General features: G+C 38.9%; 1 protein-coding gene across 3 annotated transcripts in view; it reads right to left on the bottom strand.

Annotated features, from left to right (window-relative positions):
- LOC120526140 (polymeric immunoglobulin receptor-like) overlaps nucleotides 1–16,407 on the bottom strand; it is a 182,678-nt gene that overhangs the window by 116,241 nt on the left and 50,030 nt on the right. For 2 of the 3 annotated variants that reach the window (XM_039749122.1, XM_039749125.1), the window contains exon 8: nucleotides 2,965–4,771. The exons of the other annotated variant lie outside the window; for it this stretch is intronic. In XM_039749122.1, coding sequence (XP_039605056.1) covers nucleotides 4,427–4,771 — 345 coding nt within the window. In that variant the 3' untranslated portion in view covers nucleotides 2,965–4,426. Of the gene's footprint in view, nucleotides 1–2,964; nucleotides 4,772–16,407 lie in introns of those variants that run through there. 3 annotated transcript variants of the gene reach the window in all.

The following is a 16,407-nucleotide window of genomic DNA, read 5'->3' as shown; positions in this document are numbered from 1 at the left end:
AAGGGTTAGAATGAAAACCTGCAAGGGGTGGGGATCAATCTGTTCTTAACATAATTCTTCTTTTTGTAAAAACTTGATTGCTATGTATGGATTGTAATAAAATTAATAAAAATAAAATAAAATAAAAAAAAAAAGAATGAAAACCTGTAGTCACGGTGGTCCACCAGGAGCGGAGTTGGTGACCCCTGACTTAATGGATGGAACTAGCATGTGGAGTTTGCTGGCATGGGGCCTACTGTACCTTAACAGATTTAAGTGACATTTTCAAATGGACTGAAATGAACTTCCTTTGACCATAGAGCAGAGCTCGCACCAAGATGGGGTTAGTGGTGTGTGGTGGTTGACTCAGTGGAGCTACAACATGGTAACATGCTATATTGACCTCAGGTCTTATAACCTGAGCCATGACCGGATTCTGATATCTATATATAGTAAATAGTATTTGCTGTCTATAGATATAGAAGAGTGCTGATTTAGTATCTGTTCACAACAGCAATAAAACTAACCAAAGGACTCCAAAATTGTAAGAATTTCTGCATTTATTTAAACCATACTACAGGAGGACAATGGGGCTGCAAAGTATCACATGAACAATAAAAGAAAAATTCTGCTTCCCTATTGGCCCTAATTACAGTCTGCCTTAGCCTTGTGTGCCTAGTGGAGCAATCTTCCCAAATTCCTACCACATTAAGTACTCTCTCTGTCATCTCCTGGCCATCTTTATGTTTATAATAGTCAATTGCTGCATGTTGGTCAGAGATGAAAATAAGAATTTAACTGCACTCTGTATACAAGACAGTTATTTCTACTACTACTATTACTTTGGACCATCCAAATAATAATGCATATTACATTCTGATAATAATCATGCACTTTACGTCTGCCCCAGCATAGATCTCACCCCTGGAGTCAGATCAACTGCATGTATGGGGCCAGCAGGTCAGGGTAGTTTCTATTCACTTAGCTCTAATCTACCCTTAAAGATCCAGGCTTACAGTCACTGGCCTCACTTTAAGACAGTTCCTTAAATTCCTAGGGGTATCTGCCTTCAGCCATCTGCCATTTTACGACAGTTTTACTGGCTACCTGCCAGATCCTCCACAGCCTGCCACTGAGGAGTAATTTTCAAAACACTACTTACAATGACAGGGCATAAAACCTCTGCCAGTTTGGGTTCCTCACTTAGTCAGAACTAGCAGGTGCTGTCTCTACATCAGTTAAAGAACATTTAAAATGTTTTAATCTACAGTGCCTTCAAAAAGTATTCCCTTTTTCAAATTTTGTTATGTTGCAGCCTTATCTTAAAACTGTTTAAGTTCATTTATTCCCGCATCAAACAACACTTAATGCCCTAGAATGATAGAGTGAAAACAAGATTTTTAAATTTGTGCAAATATACTAAAAATAAAAAAAACGATACATCACTTTGACACAAGTATTCAGACCCTTTACTCAGTACTTCAGTAAAACACCATTGGAAGACATTATGGCCTGAAGTCTTCTTGAGTATGATTTAACAACCTACATACATCTACTATCTCTACGTTTCCTCTCAAGCTTTGTCAGGTTAAATGGAGATTGTCAGTGGACAGTTATTTTCAGGTCTTTCCAGAGATGTTCAAGTCCAGGCTCTGGCTAGGCCGCTTTGTGTTGTCTGTGCTTATGATCATTGTCCTGTTAAATGGTGAACCACTGACCCAAAATGAGGTCCAGGGCACTCTCATTAAGGATATCTCAATACTTTGTTCTGTTCAGCTTTCCCACAACCCTGTATAGTCTCCTAGTCCTTGCTGTGGAAAAACAACCCCAGATCGTGATGCTGCCCTGCACCATGCTTGATCATTGGAATGGTATTGTGCAGGTGATGAACAATACCTGGTTTCCTCCTTACATGACACTTAGAGTTTAGGCCAAACAGTTCCATTTTGGTTTCATCACACCAGAGAATTATGTTTCTCACACTCTGATGATAGTCCTTTAGGTAACTTTTTACAAACTCCAAGTGGCCTTTCATGTGTCACCATAAAGACCACACTAGTTCTCTGGAGCTCATCCTGAGTGACCACTGGGTTCTTGGTCATTTCTCTCCTCTGAATGCTCAGTTTGGCCAGACAGCCAGCTCAAGGAAGAGTTGTGATTATATAAAAGTTTTCTCTGTTTAAGAATTTTGGAGGTGCTGCAGTATTATTTTTGTAGCTTTCCCCAGATCTGTGCCTCCACATAATCTTGTGTCTAAGCTCTGCCGGCAGTTCCTTTGACCTCATGGCTTGGGTTTCGCTCTGATACACGTTGTCAGCTGTGGAACCTTTCATAGACAGATGTGTCCCTTTCCTAATTATGTGTATTCAACTCGATTGACCACACGAAGACTCTCAGTGAAGGGGTCCTCAATCACGGTGCTGGAGGGCCGCAGTGGCTACGGGTTTTCATTCTAGCCAGTGTCCTAATTAGAACTCAGTGGTTGCTGATAATGAAAGTTGGTGTTTAACCCCATGTCTTGTTAGTCCCTTTATTCATCAAAGGCAAATTTTAGTTACTTTGTAGATCAGAGGTCCTCAATTACAGTCCTGGAGGTCTGCTATGGCTGCAGGTCGACTTTAACCAATTTTTTGATTAAAACCCTTTTATTTAATACTAAAGCCATATGTTTTTTGGGCGTAAGTTTAGTTGTCATGCCTGTTACTATTCAGAACCCTTAAATGCCTATTTTAGATTTTAGCAGCTGCATTTAAGTTTTAATTGTTGGCTGTTTTCATAATCAGACATTAGTTAATAATGAGATGCAGATAACCAATAAACCAGCAGCTCTCCAATTAACATGCTTACCATGAAGTATCTGTGATAAAAAATGAATGAGAGGGGAATTGGAAGGGCCATTAAGTTTAAATCTATTCTGCTCCGCGAAACACATGGATAATGTTCTTACAGAAGGAAACTCTACAGTGCAATTAAATTGCTCTTGGATGAATGCAAGCATTAACAAGCTAAATAGTTAAATACTAAGTTTCATTATCAGCATGGACCATCTCCTAATTAGGTATAGTTGGAATAAAAATCTGCAGCCATTGCGGCTCTCCAGGACTGTGATTGAGGACCCCTGGTCTAGAGCATCTCAGTGAGGATCAAAATAATGGGATGCTCCTGAAACAAATTTCAAGTGCCATAGCAAATGTTCTGTAACCTTGAGTCATTTCCATCTATCTAAAGCTCTTGGGTCGAGACATGATCATCTCGGAGAGACAGTTTGAAGTCCTGCGAGACTTCTTGCACGTTACACCCTACTTAGAAACAATTTCTCTGAGACACTTTAACGTCCTGTGAGACAAGGAAGTCAGACAAAAGGACGGCTGCTGTACAGGCTTTTAAATGATCGTCGTGCAGCCCAACATGCAGATCACGCATCATGGCAGCAGCAGCTGCTGTACAGACTTTTAAATGGTTGACGTGCAGTGCGACATACAGATCACGCAGTTCGGTAACAGCTAGCAGCAAGCCAGAAGCTGATCCATTCGCATCTCCTTAGCATGCGTTCAGCCCCCCTCTTCACAACACGAGCGGCCGAGACGCAAAGTGGCAGGGCGTGAAGCATGCCCCCAGGGTGGGGGTTGTGGGATGGGCAAGCAAAGTGAGTAGGGGGCTCAGCCCCCTAGTTTTTAATGAAAAAAAATGTGAAAATTGCTAAAAATCTGTTTTAGATTTTTTTCATTCTGGAATATTCAGTGTCGGTTGCTTTTGGGAATAATTGAATGTAATTGAATTTAGCCTAAGGCTGCAGCATAAAGGGATCTGAACACTTTCTGAAGGCACTGTATTCACAAACCATTAATGGGCAGCATGTTGGCACAGGAGATAGAATGGCTGTGTCATAGATCTAAGGTATACGTTCAGTTCAGATTAATGCAAAGTGTGCCCACTCTCTAGATATTTGCTTGATTTGTTGTGACTATTCCACTTTTCTTATACCTGTTAATTGCCCACTCTGAACTGGGCCAAATTAAAGTCGACCTGTGATGCCCTAGTATCCTATTCAGAGCTGGCTCTAGCTTTGCATCTAATACTATTGCTAGATGTCTGGATGCCTTGTACTAGAGGGTTGGAAAATGCACAGCTGGACTGTTCCGAGCAGAAGGAATGTTTAAAAATATTTAATTATTTGTGCAAAACAGGACAAAGAAAGTCAGTTTGGTAGCCATACTCAGAATAAAAAATAACTTTGGCACCTTTGGGAATTCCAGCTTCTTCATCACAACATTACAATGAAGAAAACTTCCATCAGTTTTTGAAGGACAGTACCTTTAATTCAGCAATTGTCCATCTGCTCCTGGTGTCACTGCTATAACAGGCAAACCCCAGCATTTGCTGCTTTTTAAATTCATGTATAACAAATCTAAATGTCTATATTGGCTGTTTCTATATTTAAGATTAACTAGTGAAAAACAATCTGGGTGTACTCAACTGTGTCACCCTCACTGTCACTACTGTCACTTTGTTGGCTCTTCTGCAGTTTATATAATCTTCTACTGGGATTTAGGTCACTGCTCTCTGGCTCTTTATCCACCTCCTCCTTCTTCTCCTCCTCCTCTTCCTCACTTTCTGAGCTGTCAAGTGGCTCAACATTCACATAGTCACATGTGAGCTTTGGGCTCCCTTTTGATTCAGGCCTTTCTCCATCAGGGGAAACCATATTTACATAGTCGTCGTCTTCTTTGCGGAGCTCTTTGTCGACATTCACATAGTCATCATTGCAGCGTTCCTTGACTCTTACAACAGGCTGAAAGGAGAGGAGAGGAGATGTGAAAGCTACCCTTTATTCTAACAGAGAAACCAAAGGCCACACAATCATTAGGTAAAAGGTTAGCATTCGAAAGAGAAACTATAGAGAAAAATGGCATAGTCTCTGTCACTTTATAAGCAGCCAGGCTTTCAACAATTGAATAAGAACCCGAAACTGACAAAGTGTAATTGGATTTTGATGTGATCTTAGTAATCTGTCATTCCAGACTACAGTTACTGAGCTACACATTCATAACAAATAGGTATTGGAGATTATTAAAATACATCTCTGATAAATTGGCAAGCTTTTAAAACTGACACTTTAGTGCAAAGGCTATCAAAGGCTTTGAGAAAAGAAAAATGATAGAGGCTTCATATTACTTAGGAAATGTATTTAGGTTCATGAGCACATTTGTGTGTGTGTAGGTGGGGATCGAAAAATTCATTGGATTCCCTGGACTGTGGCCTTTTCATCTTTTCAACTCAGCAGGTCAATTTAGTTGAAATTTGGTACACTTATTCTTCCAGGAAATATGTCTGAAAAGAGCAATTTGCATTGTGATATCTTGAATAAAGCATGTTGTTCTGAAATTTCAAAAACAGCCATTTACAAAAGTTTGTCAAATTTTTTAAATAGTTACTCCTAAACTTTGAAACATTTTGTGCGGCCATGTCTCCTGGGCACTGTGTTATGTAAAAAACAATCCAAAAGCCTTTGGAAGCATGATCTGTCATCCACACTTACCTTTTCTTAACCCTCAATATATTCAGTTTACATTGTTTGTACCTCAACCCTTGTAAGTGGGAACGGCTGCTAATCTTTAGTACTGTCTTTGCTTTATAAATTACGCTGGTACTTTTCTCCATATGTTTTAGAATCGTCCCCCATTTTTCCATTGTCTCTTTCATCTCAGCCTTTCCTTTTAACTCTGTTCAGCAGAGATTGTTATCACCATGAACGACTGCTCTTAAACTACCTCTGTACCATAGGTTATTTACAAGTTATTTACAACTTATTCCTTTACTTTATTCCTGCTTGTGCTATTGGATGTACTATTCATGTTGCTCCAGTATAAACAAAGACCGTCCATTGGGCTATTGGCTGGGAGTCAGATAGCAGGTAGTTAGCCACATGGTGATTGCTAACTCTGAAATCTTTTTTCCACCTTACCCAGTCTTTTTCTAGGGTATGCTATGAGCGTCAAACACTAATTTTAGTGGCTGTTTGGCTATTTTAGGTGCATTTGTATATAATGACTGAAGCACCTACAGTATAACGGTAGCCACGTCTGTCTGTTGGTCTGTCTCTCTTGGTTAGTCAACTAGGAGTCCCGTGGACTAATCCTGTTGTAATGTGGCATGCTTATTCTTCAAGAAAATTGGTTGAAACAGTTTAATTTTCATTCAGATATCTTGAACAGTTCAGACTGTACAAAGTTTTGAAATTTCAAAATCTCCCATCGGATAGCAATGGCAAATTTGCAAACTCATCCATCTTAAAACTTTCTGCAACTACAACTACTAATTAGTCTACTGATTTGATTTTACCTTCAGAGCAGTTACTTCTGCTTGTATATTTTGTATATTTTCCTCTTTTACTCATGTGACAGCCACTCGGATACCCAACGGAATTGAGTCAGACGCTAGTGAGAGCGCACACACCCAAGCAGCTTACCCAGGAGCACCTTCTCCTGGTGCTGTAGGTAAATTAACCATTAAAGTCACTTTTCGGGAATAAAAGGGAAAGGGAAAGCAATTATGTGAGAATATGTAGGACTGCATTGATTGAACTGATATTATCTGCACATTATTATTGTAAATTACCAACATTATCAACTTGTATTTGAACCGTATTTGAATTAATGAAACACATGAGAAAGGTGCAGGTCCATAACAGATCTAAACAAAACACAGGTTTAGAAATTGAACCGCAGAAGATCGGAGCTGCTAGTAATGCAAAGAGGACCACACAGGCCATTAATAGTAAGGACAGGACAGAATTATAGTTTGCGCCGCACTGAAAGAGTTACTGTATACACTTGCATATAAGTCAGGTCTTGAAACCCGAAAAATCAATCATAAAATCAGACCCCCAACTTATACGACAGTTCAAAAATACGACACTTAATTTTTTTTTTCACATCTTCTTGCCTCCTTCAATGTCACATCAGTTTCTCAGACACATCGAATTTTGTTGCAGCAGCGCAGTTACCAATTTCTTTCGCCACTTCAATGACTTTTAATTTAAAGCCAGCTTCATATTTTCTTCTGATTGAATGCTCCATCGTAGATAAGGGATGCTCATATGATAAAGGTGTATGAGGATGTGAGACACAAAAAGCACAAAATGGTGCAAACATCACTTCAGAATAGTTCAGGTATTGCCGTGTGGTCACATAGGCACAATACATAGAAAAAAAAGGCAGTGTGCTCCGTGGTTACTCTCTCAGGAGGTTGTTAGCATATCATAATCTCTTGGACCAATTGCGTGAGTTTTCCGTATTCGATTTATATGACCGACATTAAAAAATACTGGAAATTCTACAAAAAAATAAATCCTTATCTGTGAGATAAACATGAGTATATACAGTATTTAGCGGTAAAGCATACAGTAGACCTGCTTTTGCTTTCATGTACAGTATCTTCAGACTGGATTTAAAAAATTTAAGACAATGCTCATCTTTTGTATTCCTGTTATATGATGAATTAATTCCTTTCCAAGATCGTACTTATTTATATAAGTTTAACAAATTACTCTGCTTTAACCAATTTTAATAGCAATATGGTGAATTTATTTAAGTTGAATTTCTCATTTACGGTAATATTAATAGTGATTTTATGCTAGTATTGGTCATTTTGTATTAATGGATTCTTTCATTTGCCCGTTATTGGGTATTAGTTTATTTGGTATACTGTACTTTGAAAAATGGTATGTTTAAGAAATCTGAACAACAGTTAGATCACTAATAATAATAATAATAATTCATTTTATTTATAAAGTGCCTTTCCCATGCTCAAGACGCTTCACAGAGTCTTAGAAAAAAAAACAGCAGGGTGTATGTAATATTGGATACAAATGTTTTCCTGAATAGAACAATGAAGCAGATAACAAATAATAAAGTAGAATAAAGAACAATAAAGCAGAGTAAAATACTAAATTCAATACTAAAAGAAAAACCTAACGAATATATATATGTGATATAACAGACACACAAATTATCCTGAGCACCTAGACAGAGAGGTAAACTGAAAGAAAGGGCAGAATGTTAAGTTAAGTGAAAAGCCTTCCTAAATAGATGAGTTTTAAGTTGTTTTTTAAAAGAATGAATGGAGTCAGCTGATCTAATTCATTTCGGGATGTCATTTCAAAGTCTGGGTGCTATGGCACTGAAGGCCCTGTCACCCATAGAGTGCAGGTTAGTGTGAGGCACAACAAGATTACCAGAATCAGAGGACCGTAGTAGGTGAACAGGAGCATAATGATTTAGAAGGTCACTGAATTAGTCTGGTGCAAGGCAATTTAAAGCTTTGCAGGTTTTTAATAGAATTTTATATTCAATCCTGTAAGACACAGGGAGCCAGTGAAGGCGAAGCAGGATGGGTGTGATGTGCTCACTGTTGCTGGTTCGAGTAAGGACTCTTGCAGCAGAGTTTTGAATCAACTGGAGCTCTGATATAAGATTAGAAGGGGCACCTGCCAGCAGTGAGTTACAATAATCGATGTGGGATGTGATAAAAGCATGGACAAGTTTCTCAGAATTAGAAAAGGAGAGGAAGGAGCGAACACGGGATATGTTACGGAGGTGAAAGTAAGAAAGTTTCTTAATGTGATTTATGTGGGCAGAATCAAAAATGACACCAAGATTCCTTTCATCAGAAGAAGGTCTGATGAGATCACCGTCAAAAGTGACTGAAAAGGAGCTCATTTTCTTAAGTAGCGCTTTAGTGCCAATTTGCAGGAGCTCAGTTTTGTTGCAATATTATTTTAGAGAGTTCTGCTCCATCCAGGTTTTAATTTCACTGAGGAAAGTTGTGAGCTGAGAAAACTCTGATGAAGTTGCACTTTTGACATTGGAAAAGAGTTGAGTGCCATCTGCATAAAAATGATAACCCATTCCATAGCTGCGAATAATATGGCCAAGGGGAAGCATACAAATACAGAAGAGAAGAGGGCCGAGGACAGAGCCCTGAGGAACTCCTTGTGTGATTGGCGCTAAGCTGGATCTGCTGTTGCCAAGACTAACAAACTCTTGCCTATCAGTCAGATCTGCCATCACTAATGGACATGAGTCAATGCCATTTTCACATCACTGGAGTTGGAAACTGCTGTGTGTAAAAGCCATTGAGCACCACAAGGCTACTTGTACTCCATTTTAACTCCATTGTAAAGTGCTGTTAATAAAACACTTATTTAATACAGACTACAAACATATGCAATTACATTCGGTTATCACTATTATTTGTCAACACGACTTAAAAATTCTAATTATAATACAGTAATCCCTCGTTATATCGCGCTTCGACTTTCGTGGCTTCACTCTATCGCAGATTTTATATGTAAGCATAACTAAATATATAACACAGATTTTTCACTGCTTCACGGGTTCTGCGGACAATGGGTTTTTTTACTTCCTGTACATGCTTCCTCAGTTGGTTTGCCCAGTTGATTTCATACAAGGGACGCTATTGGCGGCTGACTGAGAAGCTAACCAATCAGAGCACGCCGGTAAGTTCCTGTGTGCTGAATGCCGTGTTAACCAGGAAGTCTCGTCTCACTCATTCAGCATCGACGTGTTTCGCTGTGTAAAGAGTTAACTTTTGTGCTCTTTTGTGTTTATCTTTGTGCGTAGTCATGCCCTTCATTATAGCTCCAAAACGATCTGCTCCTGCTACTGCTTCAGGGGCCGTGCCCAAGCGCCAACGGAAGATGTTAACGATTGGGGATTAGGGAAAAACTACACCGCCATTACAGCATCAATAAGGCTACGATTCTTTTTATTTAAAAAGTAGGAAAGGAATATAAGATCTACGGCCGCAGTGTCCTTTTAACCAGGGTGCAAAACGAGTTGTAAGTGGATGTAATAAGGCAGTAGTCTGGATGGAATCTGCTTTAGGGATTTGGATTGAAGACTGCCAGAAGAAGAACAACGGCAGTGCTACACAATCGCCTGAAGTGGCTCCTTTAGAAGGGCTGTAATGCTCTCATTTGTTGTGCAGTAAAATTAAACTCTTGTTATTGGACAAGTCATCGTGTCATTGTTGGTGAGTAACCATAATTAATTTTCTTCTTACAGTACTTAGTTTACTGTATACATTTACTGTATACAATTTTTCTTACATTGTACGTATTGATTGCTGGTGGCCTGTCTATCGTAATGGCTGTAACATATGTGATATCGGAGACACTCAATATCTTTAAAATAATATTTAGGTTTTACTGTATATAAACAGTGTGTTTACATACATAATTTCAATGAATCTTACCTAATATCTAAGAGAATACAAAGTGATTATGCTGTATAACTGTGCAGGGAATATTTATAAACAGTGTGGGAGAGTTTATAAGGGCTTAAAATATATAAAAATAACCATACAAACATATGGTTTCTACTTCGCGGATTTTCACCTATCACGGGGTGGTCTGGAACGCAATCCCCGCGATCGAGGAGGGATTACTGTATAATATATATTAAAATATATAATTGCCACCTTAGAAATACAACACAACTCTCAATGCAAGAAGGTTAAACCACTCAGTAAATACAAAACTGCCACATATGAAAATATAGATTTGTTAAAATACATCAAAAACAAAGTACAAACTAATTAACATAAATGAAAAACAGAAATGTAGGCCCATCAACTAATTGTAGAACCATAGCCAGAATGTAGAAACAAGTCAGACAAGCCAGACAAAGTCATAGACATGGACATCTCAGCCAACTAGCTGCCTCCCCCCTAGTAGTCATTCTACAGCTAAGTCAGTGCTGGGCCGGCCAGTCTGATTCTATTCTACCCATTGACTCCAGTGTCCCTTTATTTGAGATGAATTTTCCATAGTCAGGCAAACAACTTGGCAGTACAGCAGTGGCATCAAGTGCCACATGAGGGCACTGAGAAGAGAAACAGAATAAGTGAGTGGTAGAAACAGTTAATAAATATTGCATTACTTATATTTTAGTACTAATGAGTAACAACAAAGATGCAGTATGCACAGTTAATCAGCAGCTCTAGTCAGGGTATGCTAAGCTAAAGCAGTGAGACTTCAGCTGGGATATAAAAGCTGGGACTGAAGGGGCTCCTCTTATAATAGCAGGCAGACCATTCCATAACTTTGGGACCCCATAACTAAAAGCTCAACCTCCCACTGTTATTTGATTAAGCAGACCGGAATCTTGGCCATTTAAAGCTTTATACGTTAAAAAGAGGAAATGAACACTTTCATTTTGAAATGCGCTGTAACTCATTCTATGCACCATTGGGCTGCTGTACATAATTGTTTGTCTCTTAGTTATCTTAGTAGTTCTGTTTTATGAGTTGGACCCCATTGCATCAGCTGTATTATTGAACACAGGGACTTCAAATTTTTCAGAGCTAATCTAACAAAATTAAAAGGAATGTATAAAAAATGTTTTTTTTCTTTGACTTCCTGCAGATTAACCACTTAAGCAAAGCCACTGATGTTATTTGTTTTTTTCTAATCTGTAATGGAAAAATAAACTAGATGTGGTTCTGATAACATGTATGCCATTTCCTATGAGTTCAGCATACAGGATGGAGGTGGCTGGCCTTATGAAGTGGTGTCAGGACAGTAATCTCTTTCTTAACACCAGCAAAATGAAGCAGATGATTATTGACACACAGAGGAAGAGAGGTCAGCACCCACCACTGCATATTGGAGAGACTGAGGTGGAGAGAGAGTGGCCACATTTACATTTCTTGGTATTACTATCTCTGAGGATATCACTTGGAGCTACCACATCACTGACCTGATGGGGAAAGCTGAGGAGGTTTGACATGCCAAGCACTATGCTCAGCAGCTTCTAGAGATGCACAATTGAGAGCATCCTCACCTACTCCATCACAGTCTGGTTGCAGCAAGGCTCTACAGCGGGTGGCAGAATCATCACAAAATATCTTTGGAACAAAACTCCATGAACTAGAGGACATCTATAGCACCAGAGTTCTCCTGATAACATTATTAAGGACACAACCCACCCACATCATGGACTTTTCATGCTGCTACCATCAGGGAGAGGCTAGCAGCCAGAACAGCCGAGCTGAAAGACAGTTTTCTCTTTTGTGCCATCAGGCTTGTAAATAAAACCCATCCACTAGCCCTTCTGTCAACACTGCAGGCTAGCTTGTGTATGGAGGATGGAAGGCCACCTTCAGACCATATACCTGCAGAGCTTACACTGAATCATTTATTTATTTGCACATGCACTCTTGCTTCTGTTTGTTTTTTCATTTCTTTTGCGCCTGAGTGTTTTAGTTTACTGTTGTGTATTCATGTCTGTTGCCTTGTATTCCTGTTTACTGCTGGAGGACTTGCAGAATAAGATTTTCATTGTACTGAGTACATACAACAATAAAGTTGAAGTTAAACTTGAATGAATATACTTTCCTAATTTAATGAGCTTATCAATCACAATAAACACTATTTTATAGTGAATAAATGATACTGTTTGAAAAAGCTTCTATCATGCAGCTTTTTGATGCAAAAAAGAAATGGAGTGTTTTTGCTGTGTGGTGGCTCACTAGATATTTCTACTTGTGAGTGTTGCTACTTTTCTTCCACATGTCAAAGATGGGCATGTTAGGTTAAAGGGCAACTTTAAATGATCTCTATACCTTAATCACCTGAACTAAATGCATATTACATCTACTCCAGTCTTTGACAAAGTGAGATATAGTATAACCACCATTTAAAAAGTGCAATAAAATGGTACTGCGGTGGGTTGGCACCCTGCCAAGGATTGGTTCCTGCCTTGTGCCCTGTGTTGGCTGGGATTGGCTCCAGCAGACCCCCATGACCCTGTATTCGGATTCAGCGGGTTAGAAAATGGATGGATGGAATAAAATGGTACGATTGTGCAAGAGTCAGGGTGCACTGCTATCTCTCAGCTATGGGTGACTCAATTGGAATCCCTGTTTGGTGAAAATCTATGAGACTTTTTCATGTTCTCCCTTTGTTTGCACGGGTTTTCTCAGCTTTCAACCCATAATCCCAAAGGAATAATGGATGCAGTGATTTATGACATTAACAGTCATTCACTCAAATACAGGGGTCAGCAAGGCCGTGGTTTATCTTCATTATTACTTACACAGTACATAAGTGACCTGAGACAGAACTAGAACCATTGTTTCATTATCAAGTATGCTGATGACTCCATGCTGATATCTGTGTAGATGAAAGCCAAACTTCATCAAGTCCACCAAGTGGACTGTTTATAAATTTGGTGCAATAGGAACTATCTTACTCTGAATGTCAAAAAGATTGAAAAATGATTTTAACGTGACTCTTCGTGTTCACCCCTCATTGTTCTTAGGGAGTAAGTAGAAGTACTGAAGACTGAAATTAAATACTGAGATATATACAGTAATTGTAATATTAACACAAAAACTGTATAATCTAAACACAATAAATGTTTATTTCTCTTCTATAAATTCAGACAACTTATAATAGACAAGGACATCTTGTTGCCATTTTATTGCAGTGTGATCGAGTTTGTCATCACCTCAGTTTCATTTCCTGGTTTAGAGTCTGACAATTCCAACCTTAAAAAGCTCCAAACATGTAGCTTAAGTAATGGAGAGTGACATACATAGTTTTGCAAGTTATGTGTCAGAGGGCAATGGTGAAAAAACTGTAAATCATCATAACTGAAGGCAGACACCCATTGCATGCAGAACTTAATCAGGAAATCAGGTTCAACATTTCAGAGATAATATAAAATTCCAGAAGTGTTAAGTTCTTCATATGTGTCTTGTAACCATTTTAGGTACAAATGCACTATCAAACTGCAAGAAGCAGTTAGTAAAGAATCTTGTTTCAAATTATGTAAATATTGTAGGATTTCTGGGTACGTTTTAACATGTCTTGGCTGTATTTGTTCTGTCTGTTACTGCACACAACTGAGAAGGTAAATTTCATGTTTTCTTGTGTAAACAATACTAAATAAAAACCTTGAACCTTAGAATACAATATGAGTGACTGTAACTGCTTGCAAGAATGTGCTGTACTAATAGACTGGAGCCCATTTATGGTTTGATTGCTTTGTTTTGTCACAACAGGCTTTGGACTCCATAATCATAAAATTGGATTTAGCAGGTATGATAATGGATAGATAAACAAATCCAAATTTCAGTGGCTCTCACAGTGCAATGATGATAACATCTTCATAGATTAAAGCATTTTTAGGTTAGACAGTGTGTACAGTCAGTGGTGCAGCTATAAGTACAGGGGCCTGGTTTAGAAGAGATGAGGGCCAAGGATGGACGTGATCGTAGGTTATTATACATTTGGCTGTTTAAACAAACTCACACTTTAGTATTAAATTAACACATTGTTCCAGTGCCCATTAATCAATTTGTATAGAAAAAAAGACAATGTCAAATAACTAGTTGTCATAACCACATGCACTTCAGAACAGATCATCCACCTGAAGCTAAGCATGTTCAGGCCTGGCCAGTACTTGGATAGGTGATGATTTAGGAAAATATTGGGTTGCTTCTGAAAAAGGTGTTGATGAGGCCAGCAGGAGGTGCTTAACCTGTTGTCTAAATGTGGATCCCACTGCAGTGTTTGGGACACTGTGCTGTAAAAATGTCCCAATCCTCTGGATGAGATGTAAAACTGAGTTCCTGACTCTCTCTGGTCATAAAAGATCCCTGGGCAACCTTTATAAAGGCAGGGTGTATACCAATGTCCAGGATGAATTGCCCTCCATGGCCTGGTCATTCTGCCCCCCTAATCATTCCCTGTCTTTAATTGGCTAACTGTCTCTCACCACTTTACCACCTAACAGCTAATGTGTGATGAGCGTATTGGCACAAAAATGGCGGCTGTCTCATCATCCAGGGGGATGCTACATATTAGTGGCAGTTGAAGTGGCTCCCAACTCACTATGAGAAGTGCTTTGATTAGTGAAAAAATACCATATAAATGTGAAGAATTATTATTATTATTATTATTACTAGCAACTTGGAGCGCGCTACGCTGCGCGTTGGATGACCACAGTTAAAGGACTCAATTGTAAGGACCTCTCGTCGGGTGTCTCATTGGCACGCTTTTGCCTCTTTCTTTCGCGATCACGGCGTAATCTGTCTTCTCTGTCTGTAGGGGTTTCAGTTGCCTTTCGTTGTGCAGCAGAGACGTGTTGTTGAGCTAATCTGTGTGAATGCTGAGTGTCCGTTTCTTGCGAGCGACTGTCACGCCTTTGCCTCTTTGCTTCGTGATCACGCTGTAATGTGTCCTCTCGCAGCAGCAGGTTTAGTTGCGTTTCGTTTCGGCATTGTTCCGTAAGGTCTCCTCCGTACAAGTGCACATGGGTAGCTGAAGACGGAAAGGCATAGTGGGCATAGTGAAACACACGAATTGGTGACCAGGGGAACCATCCGACTCAGACGCGGGGCTCGAAATACTAAAGTGCAAATTTTATTTATAATTTAATTTTTTTTTTGTTATGAACTTCCCCAAAAGAGTTGATCCCTGTAAATAGTTAATAGTATATGAACAATATAATCTGTTGTAGTACGGGCGTTAATTAGCGTCACACTTCATAACCTGCATACACCACGTGTTTGGCTGTAACGCCAGAAGCGCAGTGGACGCTGTGAGGGTAGGTTGTGGTTTCTGTTTCTTTCTTGATTTTTTTATTTCATTTTCTTGATTATTTAATAGGCAGAGGGGAGAAGACGTTAATATGACGCTCTGTCTATTTCTTTACTTTTGTTTTAAAAAGATTTTCGGGAACAGGAAAAATAAAAGTAAAGGGGAAAGAACGGAGGGGGTAAGCAGGAATTCTGAGGGGGGATGGACTGGGGCTTTTCTACGGGGCGGCTATACAGCCAAAAGGAACGCGGACCCGGACACCGCGCCGGGCTTTTATTATATAGATTATTATTATATAGTATTGTACTGACTGCACAGGACAACAGTGGTTTATGGAATCAGAGAATGGTGATTGTAATAACCAGAAGGGAAGAAATAAAATTAACAAAGGCTAGTAAGTGAAACAAAAATGAAGAATGACAAGCATAGCGAAACAGTCAGTAACTGGAATATTGTCTAAGAAAAAGAGCAAGACTTAAATCAAAGTCAAAGAACAAAAAAAAATCATAACCAGAGATATTGTAACAAAAATAATGTGAGGGTTTTTTGTTTCTTTTAATTTATGCACTAATTTGTACAATTAGAATGCGTATGACATTTATGCTGTCACGGTAATGATGTCACATTATGTATACTCGTCAGTTATCATGTTTTGTTTATTAAATATTTTTGTAACAGTAAGTCATATTTAAAAGTAATAATAGAAAGCAATTACATGAATTAGTAGACTATATTAAATGCGTATGCTTTTTAACAGTAATTTAAAACATCACATAATTAAAAATGTAGCCCAAGTA

This window comes from Polypterus senegalus, chromosome 3 (genome assembly GCF_016835505.1).
Source record: "Polypterus senegalus isolate Bchr_013 chromosome 3, ASM1683550v1, whole genome shotgun sequence".
NCBI lineage: Eukaryota > Metazoa > Chordata > Cladistia > Polypteriformes > Polypteridae > Polypterus > Polypterus senegalus.
Note: the sequence above shows the minus strand (reverse complement) of the source record. Positions and strands in the feature narration are given on the sequence as shown.